Here is a 21,885-nt window from a genome sequence, read left to right as displayed (position 1 = left end):
CCTAAATAAAAACTGAAACACAGCACCATTCACTGTCCAGTATGGCCACACTCAGCACGGCTCTCCAGGGGAGACTACTGAGCCTGGCATCACCGAGGACATCCAGGCCGTTTTATAGTCCAGCTGAGAACAGGCAGTGTCCTTTGGGCCCAGGAGCCACTCAGGCTCACAATGACCAGCTCTTGGTGAATGATCAGCGTTAGATAATTGCTCCCTTATTTTATAGTAGAGGTGTCTTCATTTCCCTAAAGACCTCAGTTGGTAGTCAAGAGAGAGCTCTGAAATGTCTCCTACATTGAACTCAAGTACAAGCTACTATTAGGCAGATAATAGCACTATTTCTCAGATGGAACTCTAAAGGGCATTATGCTTAGCCCAAGAGGACACTTGAATATATGGAGACACATCTCAGGTCCCACAAGCCCAGGTCCTCCAAGCACTGGCAGCGGGAAGGTGGGGTCCAGTCACCGAGGCCGGCTGCTTTCACCTGGAAGGGCCGTGGAGGAGGAACAACCACCTCAAAGGATGCTTTTCCCTTCCTTACCCGGTATTTATTCTCTCCAATCTGCTCCACCTGAAACCTTTTTGCACATTTGCACTGAGCCACTTGTCTTGTAACCTATGGTTGTGAACAAGAACAAAAAGAGAAAAAGTGTGAAGGGTATAGCAAGACTTCCTTTTCAAAGAAACAAACATTTTTACATGTAAGCAGAGAACCTATTCATTACATGTTTTTAAGGCATACATACATTTACTTTCTATTCCAAATTAAAACACATTGTTCTTACAAACTGTGATAGTTGAGATGTGGAAAGAGAAAATGTATGAGAAATTCTAAAGTAACTAACTATAAAAACATATCTTCCACCCTGCTGCAAAATTCCTTCAGAGAAATGTGCTAATATGCATGCATCAAAATCAACTACTAAAGCAAATTATGAACTGATCTGAATTTCAACTGAGGAGCTTGAGATTACCCAGAAGTCAGTCCTGGGGAGTTCCAGGCCACTCCCACAACCCGCTCCACTGCCTCTCCCTACCCAGGTTCAACACATCCTGGGATGTCAACTTGCTATTTTCAATGTGATAGTTATTTATTTATTTAGTTTTAAGAGAAAGAGACAGGAAGGGAAAGAGATGAGAAGCATCAACCTGTAGTTGTGGCACTTTAGGCATTCACTGATTGCTTCCCATATGTGCCTTGACTGGGGGGCTCCAGTTTAGCCAGTGACTCCTGGCTCTAGCCAGTGACCTTGGGCCCAAGCTGGCAACCCCACCCTCAAGGTGGATGAGCCTGCATTTAAGCTGGCGACCTCAGGGTTTTGAACCTGGGACCTAAGCGTCCCAGGTCTAGGCTTTATCCACTGCACCACCACTGGTCAGGCTGTGATACAGTTCTGAACTAGGCAGAAAGCACGGTGGGTGCACACCATCTTAGACATTACTTTACATTTACCCCCTAACCGCTGCATTTGAAGAGCACTCCCCTGGCTGCCAAGGCAGGATGCTTAGGACTAAGAGTCTGCTTTAAGCAACACAGTATCTGTGAATCAGGGAAGGTTTTCTGTAAACTTCAGAGAATCAGAGAACTGTGACTCACTTAAATGAGAAGTCATCTGGACTGAGAGAGTGCAACAGCCAGAGGTCTTCTGGGGCAACGTCATCCACAAGGGGAACCCCAAACAAAACTCTAAATAATCATCTCCCAACAGAAAAGTCCCAGGGCTGACATGGCAACTGGACCCAACCACATGCAGGACAGTAGAAAGCTATGGTCAACATGTACTCAAGATACAATTTCCCATACCTCATCTTCAATTTTATCTGCATCAGTTGTTGGTCGATAAGCATCCTTATTGGGATGGAGAGCAGCCACGAATTCATAGTAATCAATGTAGCCATCCCCATCTCGGTCAAAAATGTCGGCAACAGCCATCATCTCTAACTTGGTAGTAGGGAACTCTGGAGAAAGTTAAACCACATTTGGAATAATAATTATAAGGGCTTCCTTGGTTGGTTGAAGGTTATATAAATGTACTTGAAAAAAAGTATGTCTTGATATTTTTTTTGGAAAAACAATATATGCTCAACTTTAGAACCCTAGAAGATAGACTTACTATTAACTTTTTGCTGCTAGACTATACTTGCCCCCATGCAATAAAAAAAAAAGGCATTTTAGATATACCACAAAGCATAAACAGAATATTATAACCACTCATGAGACCTATCAACCAACTTAAGAATTTACTTATCCACTCCACTATATTATATTTACATTATTTCAGAAGAGTGACAATTGGGAACTAACAGGATCAAGTTTCTTCTCTTTAGGTAACTGTCTTTTCGATTCCTGACAAACTGCTTTCTAAAGGAGGTGAATATTTATAGTAGCAGAATGATTTATTAAAACGTAAATAAGATTATAGTGTCTCTCAATTCAAAACCTCTGGTGGCTGCAGCTGTCCCACTGTTTCTAGTATAAAGCTGATCTCTTCACCATGGCCCATGAGGCCCTGCATGAACACCTGCCACCTACCTTCCAACTTTATTTCCCACACTCCAGCCATGCTAATCTTCCAGGCCTACAACAGGCCAAGCTCCTTCCCATCTCAGCACTTGGTACTTGCTGTCCCCTCTGCCTCTCTCTCTTCAGATCCTGAGCTGGCTAGATCCTCCTCCTAATCAAGGGCTCAGCTCAAATATCACCTCCACAGACAGGCGCTCCCAGGCTCCCCATGGGAAGTAGCACAGCTGTGAAACACGCTTTGTGATCCTGGCAAGTCACTTAACTACTTATGACTCAATTACTTATTTTGCTAAAAATAAATGAAATCATATACTTTGTAAGCTGTTATACAGATGTCAGAAACTGATGTAATGAGAGACTTATTTTTTCAAACATTTTGCTTAGCACCACATCACTCACAAAAATCAGCTCCTTATCTATACCTCAAAAATGTTTGGCTTGCCACAATGTGTCAAACAAGACCTACTTCTTATTTTATCTTTTTAATTCCCAGCAAAATGAGGTTTTTCTCTCCATGAACATGACAAACCAATTTTAGTAAGCAGTTTTACTTCTTCCCTAAGACTATAGCTTTAACTTCACAAGGACTGTTTAGCCAGATGATTGCTGGCTTCTACCAAGTACGGAACCCAGGTGTGATCATGTTTGGGATTAAGACTGGACTCACTGGATGCTAGAATGCCATCGATAAATTCCTGACGTGTTATCTTCCCGTCTTGATCCTTGTCAATTCGCCGGAAGAAATCCATCACCCGTGACTTCTTGTGATTCATCCAACGCATATACTTTTTCCTCCAGACATCAAAGTCAAAGTTGGCAAATTCCTTCAACTACAGAGAAATCAGAAGTGTTAACAAGACCTGTATTTTGCCTTTAAACCTGCCCAAAGCATACCCAAACTTTCAGACTCTCAGTAAAGCCATGCAGGCCTTCTGGAGGGGCCCCAACAATAACATCGATGTTGCCCCTTTTGTGAAGGCCCCATCCAGCTCCATGTAAAGCTCTGAATATTTCCATGAGCTGTGGTACGTGGAGCAGCAGGAGAAGGTGACCAAACTACCACCATGGCAAACACGGAGCAGGGAGAACAAGACTGGGTGGAGCCAGCCCTGCTTTCCCTTTGCCTTTTCCGGAGGATCACCCTCTTAGATGTAAGGGGATGAATTCTACCCCAGAAGACAAGTGCTCATTAAGCATTCCTCGCTTATGTGATTATGAAGAAGGCGATGACCACAGAGGCCCACATCAGGGAGTGCATGCTTCCCACCATTTTTACATTTTTTTTTTAAAAGAGAGAAAGAGGGACAGACAGACAGACATAAAGCGAGAGTGATGAGAAGCATCAATTCTTCGTGGTGGCACCTTAGCTGTTCATTGATTGCTTTCTCATATGTGCCTTGACTGGGGGGCTACAGCAGAACACGTGACCCCTTGCTCTAGCCAGCGACCTTGGGTCATGTTTATGACCCCATGCTTAAGCCGGGACCTTGAGGTTTTGAACCTGGGTCCTCAGTGTCCCAGGTTGACGCTCTATCCACTGTGCCACCACCTGGTCAGGCACCTCCCGTTATCTGAGATAAGATAATTTGAGTTCTGACTGGAAGCTTTAAGACTCCAACCCTGCACATTAGCATGCTTGTTTGGAATGGCACCAGAGGGGGCAAACTGCCCGTCTGACGTCCATGTGAAGCACCTGGCTGACAGCCAGCAGCAGGCCTGCAATGTGGGCGAGGCGATATTTAGCTGCTCGGACTGTGTCAGTGACACTGACATGGAGTGACTGAGGCAGCACGGCAGCTTCCCCCGGTCCTTCTAACTCCAAAGTTGGAAGGAATGGGGAAAAGAGAAAAAGCTAAAAACCAAATATGCTTAAAGCTCAACTGAGCTACTACAAAAAGAACAACAAAACACACAGAACACTCACTTCTGGGCATAGCTGCTTTGATATGCACAAATAAAAAAAATAGGAGCTATTAGAGGTTTGTTTTAGAGACTAGAAATACTTCAATATCTTTGCTTTTCATAATCCAGTGAAGACTAATAGAATAACAAGATCATAAAAAAATTACTGATTTCATAACTGTGTAGCTGATATCTTACTTAAAGGACTCACTAGCAAACACGTTCGTGATAAGCTACACACTGAGGTAACCATGCATCACACCCCTCCCGATCACGGACCACAGCTGGGGCTGAGGAGGGTCAGGGCGCCGGCCCACGGACTGGCTGGTTGCCTGTGCCTGGCCTCCTCTGTGGTGCGGGGTTCATTCCCGTGTGTGTTTCTCCTAGGGCCCTGAAGGACAGAGTCCTGGCTCACACTAGTCACACGCCAAGTTACACCGGTCATATTTAGAGGGCCTCGAAAGGGCAGTCTTTACTAGGAGTCGCTTCTTTGAGGGATGGCTCTCGGCAGGGCCTTACCTCCTCCAGCCGGTCCAGGGCATCATTGAGCTTCCGTTGGCGCTCCAGCGCCAGCAGCCACACCTGCTGCCAGCGGGCAGAGAGCTGGTTGATCCGCGGGTTTTTTGCTTCGGATTGTGAAAGGATCGGCATGGGAGGAGGTGCGGGCTGACTCAAGGGCTTCCCTAGAGGGAAAAATTGCCCTGGGATTAGAAAAGCTGGTTTTGTCAGTTCACAAAGAGGAACACCACCACGTGTATGGACTAGGGGAGCTTTATAATGCTGTCCAATCAGTAAGAGAAAAGAAACATGGAACCTGGCGATGTTTAGATACAAAAACGTATTAATTTAAAAACTACCAATTCTCCTCCACGCCTATACTTGTCTCATATTTTCAGTCAGTACTACCTTAGTGAACTGAGGAAATGGCAAATCAACTAGAACAGCAGTGGTTCTAGAGAGCTCATTTAGTTTGTGATTAAATTAGCATAAACCAAATGTAAACAGGTAGCACCAATGACCAAAACAATGGAAAGGCCACTGCAAAAAAAAAAAAATCTGCTTCAGCGGTAGAGCGTCGGCCTGGCGTGCGGAGGACCCGGGTTCGATTCCCGGCCAGGGCACACAGGAGAAGTGCGCATTTACTTCTCCACCCCTCAGCCGCGCCTTCCTCTCTGTCTCTCTCTTCCCCTCCCGCAGCCGAGGCTCCATTGGAGCAAAGATGGCCCGGGCGCTGGGGATGGCTCTGTGGCCTCTGCCTCAGGCGCTAGAGTGGCTCTGGTCGCAACATGGCGACGCCCAGGATGGGCAGAGCGTCGCCCCTGGTGGGCGTGCCGGGTGGATCCCGGTCGGGCGCATGCAGGAGTCTGTCTGATTGTCTCTCCCTGTTTCCAGCTTCAGAAAAATGAAAAAAAAAAAAAAAATCTGCTTAACAATTTTGAAATTTCATATTGACTCAAGAAAATGAAATACAGTTACTTTATGTATTAAAAAAATTGAGTTTCAAAAAAGAATTTAGCTCAAATCCAATGGTTTATGAACATGGAAAGAACATAATTGGACAGGTATCTGAAAAGTGCTCATCCTCAACTTGCGGGAGTGAAGCACCCCAACAGCGGGCGGGACACATACGACTGCCGCTGCGGGGCTTCTCGATGAAAGGCCCGTGGGTAGGCTCTATATTTTTCCTTTTGTACGTCTTGGTGACCCGGTCCATGTCAGGCTGTTTGCGAGTCATCTCTTCCATAAATGCCTGTTAAACACAAACAATTGAAGAGAGTTGAGAGTTTTCTTAGACTAAGATGGAATCAGGCAGCTTCTTACTAACATAGGCCACGCCCATGACACAGACCAATTAAGAAGCACTGTCTCAATCATTTCATGAGACACGACTGAGCAAGACACTCCACCAGGTGCTGAAGGCCTGGGAGAATAAGACACGGCTTCTCACTTTAAGGAGCTCACAGGAGAGTGAGGCAAACCAGGAAGTCAGAGCCATGAGTGCCACACAGGATGCCAAAGGAAAAGCCAGGACAGGCACCAGCAGCAGCTGAATGGATTCCTTCTACTCTGTGACACATGTAGTTAAGGCCTGAGGGCAGCCTCCAGGGGCTAACAGCAACTTCTCACTGACAGCAATAAGATGGAAGGGGGTGGGGTGAGATTAGGTGAGGGGGTTAAGCAAAAAACCCAAAATAACAAAAAGCCAAAAAAAAAAAAAGGAGACCTCAGTCCTACAACCACAGGAAATGAGTTCTACGAACAACTTGAGCGAGCCTGAAGGAGAAACTATTGCGCTGGCCAACACTCTAATTTCAGCCCAATAAGACGCTAAAAGAGGACCCAGCAAAAACTAATGCCCACTCCTGCCCCACAGAAGCCATAAGATCAATGTGTGCTGTTTGAAGCTGCTAAGTCTGCATGTAGGAGTATGTTAAGCGGAGATTTAAATGGAACACACAGGGCAAAGGAAACGGGCTCCGTGAGACATGCAGCATACACCAGTGACCACACCATGCGGTTCAGATACCTGATGCTCAGCAATAAAGGCTTTAACTCGGTCAATGTTCTGAGGGATTGGCTCCTGATCCCGCTGAATGAGGGTGGTCTCAGCCCACTGGATCCACGCCAGAAGTTCTTCTAAGAGCTCGGCATTGGCCACCAGTTCTGACAGGGCTGTTTCAAGACGCTGCTGGTGCTGCTTCGCCCACGTCAGGACCTGAGGGGGAGAAATCATCACTTCTTCAATCCAGCAAATCTTTTTGTTTTCAAAGTCTTTTTTCATTGGATCCTAACAAAGACTATTTAGGGAAAAGACCACCCAAGTAGTTAAGAGACCTAGCTCTTACTCCAGGGACAGAGCTGGGTTAAAAGCTAGAATGAGAAATCAGCTCTTCTGAAAGCAAATCTAGTAGTATGTCCTACTGAACACAGGACTTCTGAGGAAGGAGGGGAACACGCGTGTCCATGGGAAGCCATCAGCTAATACCTTACTACGCCAGTAGGAGCCTTCAGATTCCAGCACATTACCAAGAAAGCAGTCACTACTAAAACTCTAACAAGCTTGTTGAGATAGTCCCAGTGAGTTGACAATTCTTTACAGGGAGCTCTGCTGTATTTTATTGCCGTAAACCCATTTCATCGGGCACAGTACTCTCCCTCCTCTCAAGCCAGGCACCCACCTCCTCGAAGCGAGCGCGGATGATGGTGATCCAGTGTTTGATGGTAGTGATGCAATCTGGATGGCAGACGGCCAAGATGACCTCTCCCATCGCCACTGCTGCATTCACATCCACTCGCTTTTCTTCCACTTTCTTCATAAACTCCTAAACAAAAAAGATTGGAAAACAAAAACTAAAAAAAAAAAAAGAAGAAGAAGAAGAAAAAATCTACTCTAACAGCACTGTTAGTTTACACTGTGAGGGGGAAAAATTTCAGTGCGTTTTTTCCCTCCATGTTCATGGACACAGAATTCTAAATGCCAGTATTAGGCATCTCTGGCATTTTCTTTCCAGAAGGTAAGGGGTTTACACAAGAATGACTTCCTCTGCTACGGATGACAAGGACTAGGGACACTGAGGTATTTATTCCCTTTTCCCCAAATGGACATGCCCATTTTCCTATTCTTTTTTAAAAATCTTGTTTTTATTCATTTTGATATATATAAACAATATTTATGTCTTGGAAAAATAACTGATAAAATACTACTATTTTTAAAAACACCTAAAACAGGATACAATGGACAAAGCCATGATTAAAATCTCCCAGTGGGTAACTCAAAAATTAAAACACAAAACATTTGCTAGCTCATTAGGACAGTGACACTGAGGGCCCGACACTGCGTGTTCTGTGGCATGGTTAAGAGGCTCTGGGGAGCCAATCAGGGCCTAAAGCCAGTGACAGTGAGAAAACTGCAACAAAGCTGTGCACAGGTGAGGAGTTAAGAAGGTGGAGTAGTACACTTTTCTTTATATAATAACATGATGCTTGACTTGTTTACAACCAACACGTATTATATGTTTGTAAAACAAATGAATGACCAATCTATAAGGTGTCACAAAAATCACCGGTCATTCCTGCTCAACAAGCTAGGCTCATTGCAGCTCTGCTCCTCTGCCCCTGAGGTCTACAGTTCACAAGCAAAAGCTGCCTTCCTTTAGGGACGGGCAGCCCTCACTGTGGTGAGTGGCCCGGGTCCCGGCACCCTGGGACTGGATTACCTTATGGGTGTCAATGAGAGACTGCAGGGCCTCTGTGTCATCGGGAAGGGCTCCCCGGAAGCGAAGCGTCTGTTCTGCTTCAGAAAGCCATTCCAAAAGCATGTGGACTGTGTCCCGAAACTCTTCTGCCTGCAATAACCAAGCACAAAGAATTGAACCCTGTCCCTCTACAGCCAAGGTCCTGGACACCAGGTTATGCCCTGGTCTAGGCCTAAACACCTTAGTGCACCACAGGAATCTGATGGCCCTACCAAAGTGCCACAAAGGTTATCTTTCATTTGTAGATCTTTAAAAACAAACTGAATTCATTATTTCTCTAATACAAATCAGTATTAAACTCTTACAGAATGTTCAGAATATTAATGTTTGACGATATTCTCATCTTGAAATTGGCTGGAACTGATCCTGATAAAGAAACTAGCATAAGTCTGCTCAACCCACCCCTTGGGGGTTGTCCCATCAAACATTTCTGACCTGCTTCAAGGCCTGCTCGAGTCGGCTTTGCTTGGAGACAGAGAGTTTACACACAGTATCCCAGCGAGTGCTCAGTTCCTGGAGCTGCCCTTTTACCCACGTGGTGTCGTCACGACTATTCTCAATCAGCTCTCGGCCGGACCGCTTCAGTACCTGAACAGTTCCTGTTCGCTTTCCCAGTTCCTTCTGGAAAACCTAGAAAAGAAAACAGGAAAATTAGTTTAAGAAATGTTTTGAGCCTGACCTGTGGTGGCAGAGTGGAAAGAACATCAACCTGGAACGCTGAGGTCACTGCTTCAGAACCCTGGGCTTGCCCAGTCAAGGCACATATGAGAAGCAACTACTACAAGCTGATGCTTCCTGCCCTTCCCCCACCCCCTTTTCTCTCTCTAATATTAATAAATAAAAATCTTAAAAAAAAAAAAAAGAAAGAAATGATTTGAATCCAAGAAGCAAAACCATAAAGAAAGTCATAATTCAGTTCAATTTTCCTTGGTAGGTTCCAGTCATGTGTCTTTTACACACAAAGGGAGGCAGGACAATGTATAAGAAAAAACAACCAGAAAAGATGGCTCTAAATATGAGCAGTCTGACTTGGGTAAGCTGCTTAGTTGCAATCTCAGTTTCCTAATCTGTAAAATGGGAATAAAGTTATATTAATATTTCTAGAATTGTGGGAGTTCAATATGAACAAATATGTCACGCACATAATAAGAATCTGATATAATTTCAGGGTAAACGGACTGCTTTGTGCTGAATCACGATGACATCACGCAGTTCAATGTGACAGGTATAGGTTGTACTAAATAAACATTGGTGCACATGGAGTTGGGCTTGCTAGGTTCAGGAATAGTAAAAAAATACTCATTTTCATTTTAGGAGACAGTGGAAACAGATGTCTTGAGGGACCCCTGAATTTTTTTTTCTTTATGAAGCTGGAAACGGGGAGAGACAGTCAGACAGACTCCCACATGCGCCCGACAGGGATCCACCCAGCATGCCCACCAGGGGGCGACGCTCTGCCGCGATCAGAGCCACTCCAGCGCCTGGGGCAGAGGCCAAGGAGCCATCCCCAGTGCCTGGGCCATCCTTGCTCCAATGGAGCCTTGGCTGCGGGAGGGGAAGAGAGAGACAGAGAGGAAGGGGGGGGGGGTGGAGAAGCAAATGGGCGCCTCTCCTATGTGCCCTGGCCGGGAATTGAACCCGAGTCCCCCGCACGCCAGGGTGACGCTCTACCGCTGAGCCAACCGGCCAGGGCCGGGACCCCTGAATTTAAATTCATTTTGTGACTAACTAAGAGCTACAAACAGGAAGGGGTTGGGGGAACCTCAAAGGGAAGTTTATAAACTGCCAAATCTGAATCTAACCAATTTTGGTAAATTCTTTGTGACTAATGCAGAATCCCAGGATCAGTTTGTTTAAACTTGCAGAGCAAGGGGCTGCCCCTCTGATGAGCAGAGCCCTAGGCTCTTTCAGACTTCCTTTCTCCCCGAGAAGCTAGCATGAGCAGAAGGTACACAGAGGCAGACGCCCTAACGGCTCTGCCCTCCATCAGCCAGATCTCAGCCCTCACCTTATGGGCATCCATGAGGTTCATGACAAGGTCAAGGTCCCCGTGCACAGGCTGGTCTTCGGCCAGCTGTGGCTCCACCTTGTACAACCAGTCAACCAAGGCCTGCAAAGCATCCATGAATTGGCCTGAAAACAGCAGAGCCTCCTCCAACTTGTGCTGCCTGAGAAAAGCACACAAACCTCATTGTGTTTAGGTATTATTTATGAATAGCCCATAATTCTAACTGCTGAAAGGGAACACTGCTTGAACTCTATGTTGAGAGGAACCGCCAAGCTGAAATGGTTAAAATACAGTAGAAAGTGACTAAAAGAGATGCTCAGACATTTTAATTCAAATCACTCCCTAGAATGAATTAATCACAGTGTAGGAGATAGGTCCAGATGCTGTTCTGGCATTTTAGAGTCCATTGTTATACATACGGACACACCCTAACGACCACGGTCTGTCTGTGGTCATTACTTTATACCACTACCACTCTAGTACAGGATGATGGTTCTGGTAACGGCCTGGAGTCAGAGCTCACCTCCTAAATCTATAGCAGTTGTAAGTCCGTGGGCTGTCTCTTCCCCTCTTTAAACCTTAGTTGTTCCACCAAAAATTTGGGAATACAAATTATACAGAGATATTGTAATACTGAGTATGGCATAGTGGAGACAAATGGCTAAAAGCATAACTCTAGAACCAAACCAAATCGTTTCAAATCCCAGCTCTGCTGCTTAATAGCTGAGAAACCTCTTAGTGATGGTTTCTTCGTCTGTTTAAGACGGGAATACAGGCCCCCATCTCAGTGGCTGTTATGAGGATGCACGATTAGTAGGCACTGTTGGGCACATACTTAAGAGTAGTTGCTCAGTCCAGGCCAGATATCATGATGGTTAAACGAGGTAATAGTGTACAAGATATGGTGACAACACTTAGTAAGACAGCTACCGGTACTACACATCAGTGATTTACAAATATTTAGAGTTACTGATCTATTCCTGTGGCTTCTCTCTTTCTAATACAGTAAGGTTCAAGTTAAAATGAGAAAATTTTAATACACTTTATTCAAATTTTTCATCACTCACTGAACTGGACACAATGAGATGCTACAAAACTTGTTACTGATGTATAAGCTTTACCATTTTCTGGAATACAATAACAATCTCTTAGGCAGAGCTGAAAAAACGAAGACCAGGAAGGGGACAGGCATGCTCACCTCTCCACAGACTTGCCACAAACAGTATCCCATTTGTCCCTGACTTCTCCCAGTAAGTTGTCAAGTGTCTGAGTGTCATCAGAAAGCAAAGTCTTTTCTTTCAGGGCTCTGCCAGTTCTAATCGTGGTATCATACACAGGCTGCTTGCCACCAAGAGTTTTCTGAAACTCCTGTTTCCAAAAAGAAATGAAAAGAAAAAACCATGAGACGATACCCTGATTTGGAGGAAAAAATTATCCTAGGCGAGTAATTAGATATAGTCTGACTGTGACTACTTCTTGAACTAAAACTAATTAAGAGCTTATCCTTAAGAAATTTGAAGTTTTTGTTTATGTCATATACAGCAGTGCATATTTCTAAAAGCCCAGAATTCCTGAAAGCTTACAGTTTTAACTGGATTACTCCCACAATCACTTTGTTTGAACTGTTAACTTAAACGAGCAACTGTCATGGATAGACACCGTCTAGACATAAAATGGAATGCTGGCTTCATCATCTTGACTTTTTTACCCAGATACAATCATCAGTGAATACTGAGCTCAGGACCTAAGCAACAAACTGCTTTACCTTATGCTTGGAGAGCTGAAGTTTAATCTTGTCTGGATCATTAGATATCTCTAGCTCTGAGTCCAGGTGACTCTCTGCATCTTCTAGCCAATCGATCAGTTTTTTCCAAGCTTCATGAAACTACGATTACATAAGGAATAAATTGTAACAGAAAAAGAGGAGGCAAACTATACAACACTTTTATGTGAACCAATCCAGAGACTCAACACTTGCAGCCTGAAGTTAAGTAAAACAGTCATCTTTCTTTTGTAACTTACTTGTTTTGCCCGCTTCCTGGCATCATCTAGTGATCGCCCCCTTTCAATAGATCGCTGAACAATCTTCTCCCATCGAGACTGGACGCTAACCAACAAGTTCTTGATCAGAACAACATCCTGTTTTTGGCTGAGGAACTTTAATTGGTTCCCGGTTTGATCCAGCTCAATGATCTGGTCACGATGAGCATTTACTTCATTAGCAAAAACCTGGGGGAAAATATTCTTTGTTTGTAAACTGAAGATAAGACTATGGAGCATCTCTTTCAACAAGTCCTTTCAGAAAGAAGGCAGCACCACAATGTCATAGTTACCTTGTGCTCCTCTATCTGGGAAAGGACAGTGTTTAAAATCAGGCTGGGAGGAGAAGCGATGTTTAAATTCTGCTCTGCTAGTGTGAGCCAGTTGATAAATTCTTGCAGGGAATTCTGGAATTCTGTTGCCAGGTTGAGGGCCTCTTCCAGCTTTGACTGAATTTTAATTAAAACACACACACACACACACACAAAGAAAAAGTGCCAAATTCAGGAATTAGAGATTCAAGGACAAAGCCGTGAATTGTACACCACATGAAACGACCTCTAAACGGGAGGCCTCACTTAACCAACCTCCAAACATGCCTTGTTTGCAAAGAAGGGAACATTTTAATGTTAGTTTCTGAAACAACTGCATATGAAAAAGGAAAGAGCACATAGGTTGTGGCTGAGCTGCCTTCTCTGCCACCCCCTTCCCAGGACATTAAAGAACAGGAGCAGAATCAGTCACAGTACAAGTGAATAGCTTAGTGGAGACAGTTGCAGATCTGCAACCTGCTTTGGGCAAAGTCTCATTTTCCCATCATGTGCTTTGTGTGGCATAAAACCCCCCAAGGGGAAGCTCTTCACTATAAAGATGATGCTCATTGAAGGGCCTGTTTAAATGTTTTCAGAAAATATGGTACCTAAAGATGTCCAAGTATGAAACTTATTCTTATGCTATGAGCAGAGAAGATAATAAAATCCACAAGAACCTGACAACCCTAAAAAATAAATGTTTAGCTCTGGCTGGTTGGCTCAGCGGTAGAGCGTCGGCCTGGCATGCGGGGGACCCCAGTTCGATTCCGGCCAGGGCACATAGGAGAAGCGCCCATTTGCTTCTCCACCCCACCCCCCTCCTTCCTCTCTGTCTCTCTCTCCCCCTCCCGCAGCCAAGGCTCCACTGGAGCAGAGATGGCCCGGGCGCTGGGGATGGCTCCTTGGCCTCTGCCCCAGGTGCTAGAGTGGCTCTGGTCGCGGCAGAGCATCGCCCCCTGGTGGGCAGAGCGGCGCCCCTGGTGGGCGTGCCGGGTGGATCCCGGTCGGGCGCATGCGGGAGTCTGTCTGACTGTCTCTCCCCGTTTCCAGCTTCAGAAAAATACAAAAAATAAATAAATAAAAATAAAATAAGATAAAATAAAATATTTAAATGCTTTTTATCTAAATCGGTGAAAAAAACAACGGCTCAGTCAGAGCACGTGCAACTGTGTATCAGTACACCCCACTGCACAGTCTACAAAAGCTCCATCGCAGAGACCTTTATCCCCAACACCTGGGAGATGGCCTCTGCCCCTGGCCCATCTACCAGGCAGGCAGAGTAGAATGACAGGCAGTTAAAAATGAATACACCCTGGCCCTGGCTGGTTGGTTCAGTGGATAGGGCATTGGCATGCAGACGACCCAGTTTTGATCCCAGTCAGGGCACACATGAGAAGTGACCATCTGCTTCTCTTCCTCTCCATCTCCCCCTTCTCTCTCTCTTCCCCTCTCGCAGCCAGTGGCCTGTCTGGTTTGAGCGTCACCGTGGGTGCTAAGGATAGCTTGGTTGATTCATGCATTGGCCCCAAATGGGGGTTGCTGGGTGGATCCAGGCTGGGGTGCATGTAGGAGTCTGTTTCTTTTATCTCTCCTCCTCTCACTTGGAAAAAAAATTAATACACCCAAAATATTAACAGAAAAAAACCCCAAGATATGTACTGCAAATGTTAGTTTCTGTTAATTGGGCTATATATGATTTTTATTTTCTTCTTTGTGTTCTCAGGTTACTTTTGTAACTTAAAAAAAAACCCCACTATAACAAATGTTATAAAAATGTACAGGCCCAATCTAAATAAATAAAGCAAGTGGAAAAATAAAACCCACAGCAAATCTATCTCAGAAATGCTTAGAAATTAATATATTGCCAAGTTTCTAGATGGCAAAAATCCTACACATTGTTTTATTGATAAATTCTTTAGAGGAGCACCACACACAACGAATAAATGATTTTACGTGATCCTGAAATGTAATGCTCTTACAAAATCAGAAATAACTGTCCTTGACACCTAGCTTTTGCTCAACCAGTTCCATTAGTAACAGGTTAAGCATTTCCTACTCCACTGTCAAGAAAACCCAACAGAAACTTCTTGATGATAGGCCAAAAGCTGTCTCAGGTACATTAATCTTTGTTCTCCATTCTGCAGGAGTTAGAGGCAACAGCATGTCCAAGGATTACAACATAGCTGTATACCCAGGTCCTCTGTCATTCTTTATATAACAAAATTACCGGACCACACATTGGAAGAATTCTAGAAAATTAATGCTTGTCAAAATGTTTAATTGTGTATAAATATTTGTTTTATATTCTTCTGCCCATTACATTTGATAGGATCCATGCCATTACAGTTTCCACTGTACACCTAGAGCAGCGGTTCTCAACCTGTGGGTCGTGACCCCGGCGGGGGTCGAACGACCAAAACACAGGGGTCGCCTAAAGCCATCGGAAATACATATTTTATTTAAAAATGTATTGTATAATAAATCTTCACACACACACAAAAAATCACACACACACTAGGCGGTAATTACATGCCATCACCCAGCACACTACTCCAATACCATAACTGCACCCTGTATTTTGTGGTGATACCTTTCTTTCTTCCATCTTACTGCTGACCACATGCCACTTCTGTTCCAGGAGTGCTACGCTCTGTTCTGTCTTTGAGCCAGACCCAGAATCATCACGGCTTAGAAGCATGAGCCTGCCCTTGTCAAGTAGTTGATTATAAGTCTCTTCCTTGGCTTTGAGCTGGGAATAAAGTTCCTACAAGAAAAGATAGGAAAGATATCAATATTGCCAACTTCCTGAAAGATATCCCACACAGATTTATAAGCACAGCTTGGAAAAGCCCTTCCAAAACCCTTTCTTTTGGATTCAGTTCAATTGCTGAGTAACTAGGGAAAAGAAACCCACCATTCTTGCTTAATATTAAAATAAGTTTGTCACTGAGTAGATGGAATTATTTTAAAGGACCATAGATCATAAAAATAGACCCCCATAATTTATTTCCTTTTCCTGAATGATTTGCCTAGAAATCATGCCTTTTGTTCTCACTTTCTCGAAATACTATTAGTTTCTATTGGGTTTCTTTACAACCCAACGAAGCAGTCTCTTCCTTAAATACAATCACGTCTGTGTCACGTACTTGTCTTCTTGATGCTCTCACCTTCAAGTCAATATTCTGTGCCCTCTGAATTGACCAACTCAGAATTAATCAGCTCACCAACGCATCCCATCACCACAGCTGTCTGTGGTAAGGTATTATAAGCCCATACACAGGCAGCAGTTCTCAAGGTTGTATCATATTGTCAGTAAAAAGGTACTACTTGCAGACCCAGATACACCTCTCTGTGAATTCAGACAGGAGCTACGAATATGATATGGGATGCTTATGCTCAGTTTCAGGACTCTCTATTACCATGTGTGTGTCAAGCTGTTCCCTAGCAGTTTCAGGAAGTCCTCCTGTGGGCTTCGAGGTAGAAAGTTGGGTCTCCATTCTGGTCAGTTCCAAGAGAAAATCTTCAATTTCACTGTGGAAACCCTGGGCCTTTTGAGAAAAGACACATTAGCAAGGTCAAGAGTCAGTTCTAGCTTCGAAAGTAAACTTTCTAAATAACTATATGAGGAATCCATCTTGAGGAAGGAATTTTGGGCTGCTCTCAGGCAGAGCTGTTTTGTTGCTGGATTGGCATGGGGCTAATACATTTATTTTTAGAATCTAGCAGAATCCTTCAAACCGCACTGTAGTATACATGAGTCGTTTACAGTCGAAAGCAAATGAAACAGTTTATTCTTGTATTATTATTAAATATTGTAGTCCCGTGGTCGGCAAACTGAGGCTCACGAGCCACATGTGGCTCTTTGGTCCCTTGAGTGCAGGTGCAAAGATTAGCTTAGGAGTACCCTAGTTAAGTTAATAACAATGTACCTACCTATATAGTTAAAGTTTAAAAAATTTGGCTCTCAAAAAAATTTCAATTGTTGTACTGGTGATATTTGGCTCTGTTGACTAATGAGTTTGCTGACCACTGTTAGTCTATACGAACTGTAAACCTACTTTTGCCCACACCAGTATTATAATTATCTGCTATATGAATTGACTGACTAAAGCACTACTGAGTATGAATATGGAGGGACCTGACTTGATCTAACAAATAACTGAACCTGTAAACAGGTTTGTTATAGCAAAGATCTACTAACTTTATGCCTGACCAGTTGATGGCACACTGGGTACAGTGTGGACCTGAGATGATGAGGTCCCGGTTCATAACCCCAAGGTTGCTGGCTTGAGCAAGGGATCACTGGCTCAGCTTGCACCCACCTCGGATCAAAGCATGTATGAGAAGCGATCAATAAACAACTAAAGTGAAGCAACTACAAGATGATGCTTCTTATCTCTCTCCCTTCCTATCTCTCTCATATCAATTTATAAAAGTATCTTGGCCCTGGCCGGTTGTCTCAGCGGTAAAGCGTCAGCCCAGCATGTGGAAGTCTCCGTTTTAATTCCCAGCAAGAGCACACAGGAGAAGCGCCCATCTGCTTCTCCATCCTTCCCCCTCTTCTCTCTCTCTCTTCCCCTCCCGCAGCCAAGGTTCCATGGGAGCAAAGTTGGCCCAGGTGCTGAGGATGGCTCCATGGCCTTTGCCTCAGGCACTAGAATGGCTCTGATTACAGCGGAGCAACACCCCAGAGGGGCCAAGCATCGCCCCCTGGTAGGCATGCCGGGTGGACCCTGGTCCAGCGCATGCGGGAGTCTGTCTGCCACCCCCCACACCACTTCTCACTTTGGAAAAATACAAAAAGAAAAAAGAAAGGAAAAGTATCTTAAAAAAAAAAAAAAAAAGGCCCTGGCCGGTTGGCTCAGTGGTGGAGCGTCGGCCTGGCGTGCGGGGGGACCCAGGTTCGATTCCCGGCCAGGGCACATAGGAGAAGCGCCCATTTGCTTCTCCACCCCCCAACCCCTCCTTTCTCTCTGTCTCTCTCTTCCCCTCCCGCAGCCAGGGTTCCATCGGAGCAAAGATGGCCCGGGCGCTGGGGATGGCTCCTTGGCCTCTGCCCCAGGCGCTGGAGTGGCTCTGGTCGCGACGGAGCGACGCCCCAGAGGGGCAGAGCATTGCCCCCTGGTGGGCAGAGCGGCGCCCCTGGTGGGCGTGCCGGGTGGATCCCGGTCGGGCGCATGCGGGAGTCTGTCTGACTGTCTCTCCCCATTTCCAGCTTCAGAAAAATACAAAAAAAAAAAAAAAAAAATCTAGGCCCTGGCCGGTTGGCTCAATGGTAGAACGTCGGCCTGGTGTGCAAGGGGTCCCAGGTTCAATTCCCGGCCAGGGCACACAGGAGAAGCACCCATCTGCTTCTCCACCCCTCCCCCTCTCCTTCCTCTCTGTCTCTCTCTTCCCCTCCCACAGCAAGGCTCCATTGGAGCAAAGATGGCCCAGGCGCTGGGGATGGCTCCTTGGCCTCTGCCCCAGGCGCTAGAGTGGCTCTGGTCGCAATAGAGCGACGCCCCAGAGGGGCAGAGCATCACCCCCTGGTGGGTGTGCTGGTTGGATCCCGGCCGGGCGCATGCGGGAGTCTGTCTGACTGTCTCTCCCCATTTCCAGCTTCGGAAAAATACAAAAAAAAAAAAAAAAAAATCTACTAACTTTGGATAGTAAATAAAGAGACTAGGCTACAAACTAGTCCAAAAACGAACAATTAAATCAAAAGCTGTTCTTTCTAGCCAAGTTCCAGCACAGAAACGACCTTCCTCTCAAGACACAGAGGTCTCTACCCCAAACAGCTTTGCTTGCCTTGACTGAGACAGGCTCTCCTCCAAACATCATGTGCACAACTCCACCTGGTTACTGTGGGAATGAGTGTACCTGCTGCAGTGTTGACTGAAGCTGCTGCTCCCGCTCCTCTGTTTTCTGTAACACTGACTCCCAGCATTGGTTCATAGTTTCCAAGCGGCTCCTTAAGCTGCTGGCATCATCTCCAGCACTAGATTCAAGAAGTTCATTGCCAGCTTTGTTGACTGTTTCCACTGTGGCTTGATGAGCCAAAACATCATTTTTTAGAACCTAAAAAAATGTTGAACAATTTATCTCTATAGATAACATTAAACCTGATTCTATAAGGTACACACAACATTGAAAAGCTTCTGGTGACAATATTTAGTCTGAAATCCAGTAAGCTTAGAGATGAAAAATAAAAATACTTACATGGTGCTTCGCAAGCTCAACTTCAATGACTTTTGGATCTCCACTTATTGGTCTCTGAGCATCTAACAACTCTTCAGTGTGAATCAGCCAACTCATTAGTTCTTCTAAGGCATGTTGGAATTGGCCAAGGGCCAAGAGAGCACCTTCAAGTTTATGCTACCCAGAAGATATAAAGGGAACGACTGTTAGGAAATTAGAAAACAGTAGATAGTAGTAGTCCACTGATGTAGTCCACCATCTTCCTTACCTGTCTGTAGGCAATTTTCTCCCCCAGGTTCTCCCAGAGGTGTTTGAGTTCTGTCAATGGCTCTCGTATAATGTCTCTGTCCGTTTCATCAGTAGCTTTCTTTAACATCAGTTCACCCTGGTGATTGAGCTTCTCCATCTCTATTTGCTGCTGGTAAACTTCCACTTTGAACTCCTGTCAAAGACAAACTTAATGTCAACAACAAGTCTTTAAAAATGAAAAAGAAGCCATCCTCTTTCGAAAGCCATTCCTGGATACAAACCTTCATTTCGTTTAACTGATCTTTAACAGTGTTGAGGTCAGTGCCGACAGGGGGCATGGTGCAGAGTTTAATCACAGTGTTATCCAGCCAGTCAAACATAGCCTAAAATGAAAACACAAACTAGTAGTCAGAAAACAAAAAACATACAGAATTGGGAGAGAATAAGTATCTCTGTCAATATAAGCAGAGGTAAATTAAAATGCCAAACACTGTGTTTTCAGGTTGTGGAGAACAGGTAAGAAAAAATTATCCTTATTCTAATATGAAGATTTAAGAACAAAAGCAAACATTACCGGGAGAGAGTCCAAAATAAACTATGATCTAGAAAAACAAAATATGAATAAGAGCTACTGTTTTTCATGGCCAGCTGGCAAGCTGGTGATGTGCTGAAGCTACTGTGCCAAGCTGTGCTTCAGATGACCTGGGCGTGTAACCTCTGACAAGAGACGGCTTTCACAGTATGGCCTGCTTCACTGTGTACCCACCATGAGAACAAATACAGTTAACACACGATAATGACCAACATGGTGAGGAGACTAGAAATTCAGGTGTCAGTACCTTTCACGTCAGCAGTGGGAAATTCTGGTTAGACATACAGACAGTGCTGTGGTTCTGCAAAGGGACCCCTCTCCGCTGGGTCCTGAATGAGGCAGCATGGAACCCGTACTTCCGTGGAGGCTGCCTCTGGCTTCTTACCTGAAGTGTGTCCTGGTACTGCACTGCAGCCTGCATGGCGTCCTCAAGCTTGTCTAGCCTCTCTTTCCACGTTTTGTTTAAGTTCTCCCAGGCATTATTCATCTAGAGGAAATATCAGTTTCTCCAATTAATACCACTGTTCAGTCTAAGTCCACTAACGTTCTAAGTTCCTTATCCAGGTCTCGCACCTCATCGATGCTCTTTTTCACTTCGGGCTTCTCCGTCTCTCCACAGGCAAAAATCAAATCTGCTCCCAGGATTCGAATAAACTCCAACTCCTCATGCAGGCCATCTGTCTCTTCCTTAATAGTCTACGTGTAAATGAACAAAACATAAGCCGAAACAGAAGCAGAGCAGAACTTCCCAAACTTTGCAAATTACATCCCCATCAATAGCAGATGTTGAACAGAACCTGTCAATTTCACAAAAAAACTTTTCAATGTTATATTTCACTTAAACAGTGAAGCTTTAGACTGATTATTTTTCATATATATGTACACAAAAAATGTATGTATCAAATGTATTTATATATAACTATATATATGTATATATATATAAGGTCTACCGGAAAGTTCTGTCCGTTTCTAACACAAATTTTGACACGTAAGCATATGTTTATTTGGCGCATGTGTGCTTCTCTATTTTTATCACTTAATGTATACATACTGACATAGCAAATGAACTAAAACAAAGTTGATTCACATTAGTCTTATGTGTGAAGCGATAGTGTACCCATGGCTACTGATAAAGTTCATTTACGCCACTGTAATTTTTACGAATTTCAACAAGGAAGAAATGCTACAGAAGCATGTCTGTCGCATCTACCATATTCCCCGGACTTAGCACCCTCCAACTATCACTTGTTTTTGTCCTTACAAAATTTTTTGAAGGGCAAAAAATTGAAAAATGAAGAAGATATCAAACAAGCACTGGTTCAATTTTTCGCATCAAAAGATAAAACATTTTTCAAAAATGGGATATACAAATTGCCTTCACGCTGGCAAGAAATCACTAATAATAATGACAATTATATTATTTAATAAAGTTTATTGACGGTAAGAAAAATTTGTATTTTGTTTTATTCCAAAAATGGACAGACCTTTCCGGTAGACCTTATATATATCATATAGAACAATATCTATAAAACAGTCTGGGAAAGGTACACGGGCCTTCAATAATTTACCAAAGGTTTTATCCCCCCTACCTCCAAGGAGATTATAATCTATAGCCAGAATTCTATTACAGAGAAGTATGTCAACAAGGGTAAAATAATACAGCACAAGTCACAAATTTAAGAGCTGAGAGACTAGCACAGTAGGAACACTGGGCTATATAATCTTGAACAAAGTCAGTTCTTTGCCAATTCCTAAAAAAGACAGGGGAAGGGAGAGGAAAAATGGCTAAAATAGAAGATAACAGCAAGACAGGCTTGGCT

The 21,885-nt window shown here is 44.3% G+C and overlaps 1 protein-coding gene across 15 annotated transcripts in view; it reads right to left on the bottom strand.

Annotated features, from left to right (window-relative positions):
- Positions 1 to 21,885, bottom strand: part of MACF1 (microtubule actin crosslinking factor 1) — a 370,922-nt gene that overhangs the window by 15,437 nt on the left and 333,600 nt on the right. For all 15 annotated transcript variants that reach the window (XM_066375911.1, XM_066375914.1, XM_066375912.1 and 12 more), the window contains 22 exons: positions 20,639 to 20,761; positions 20,451 to 20,552; positions 19,755 to 19,856; positions 19,493 to 19,666; positions 19,246 to 19,401; positions 18,907 to 19,104; positions 16,464 to 16,592; positions 15,635 to 15,808; positions 13,027 to 13,182; positions 12,716 to 12,922; positions 12,459 to 12,578; positions 11,892 to 12,061; positions 10,694 to 10,853; positions 9,121 to 9,315; positions 8,647 to 8,775; positions 7,609 to 7,752; positions 6,957 to 7,145; positions 6,059 to 6,179; positions 4,949 to 5,112; positions 3,195 to 3,357; positions 1,808 to 1,962; positions 545 to 619 (listed from right to left, as the gene is read on the bottom strand). In XM_066375911.1, coding sequence (XP_066232008.1) covers positions 545 to 619; positions 1,808 to 1,962; positions 3,195 to 3,357; positions 4,949 to 5,112; positions 6,059 to 6,179; positions 6,957 to 7,145; positions 7,609 to 7,752; positions 8,647 to 8,775; positions 9,121 to 9,315; positions 10,694 to 10,853; positions 11,892 to 12,061; positions 12,459 to 12,578; positions 12,716 to 12,922; positions 13,027 to 13,182; positions 15,635 to 15,808; positions 16,464 to 16,592; positions 18,907 to 19,104; positions 19,246 to 19,401; positions 19,493 to 19,666; positions 19,755 to 19,856; positions 20,451 to 20,552; positions 20,639 to 20,761 — 3,306 coding nt within the window. The remainder of the gene's footprint in view (positions 1 to 544; positions 620 to 1,807; positions 1,963 to 3,194; positions 3,358 to 4,948; positions 5,113 to 6,058; positions 6,180 to 6,956; positions 7,146 to 7,608; positions 7,753 to 8,646; positions 8,776 to 9,120; positions 9,316 to 10,693; positions 10,854 to 11,891; positions 12,062 to 12,458; positions 12,579 to 12,715; positions 12,923 to 13,026; positions 13,183 to 15,634; positions 15,809 to 16,463; positions 16,593 to 18,906; positions 19,105 to 19,245; positions 19,402 to 19,492; positions 19,667 to 19,754; positions 19,857 to 20,450; positions 20,553 to 20,638; positions 20,762 to 21,885) is intronic.

Source organism: Saccopteryx leptura, chromosome 3 (genome assembly GCF_036850995.1).
Source record: "Saccopteryx leptura isolate mSacLep1 chromosome 3, mSacLep1_pri_phased_curated, whole genome shotgun sequence".
Lineage (NCBI taxonomy): Eukaryota > Metazoa > Chordata > Mammalia > Chiroptera > Emballonuridae > Saccopteryx > Saccopteryx leptura.
This window is presented reverse-complemented; position numbering and strand designations above follow the sequence as displayed.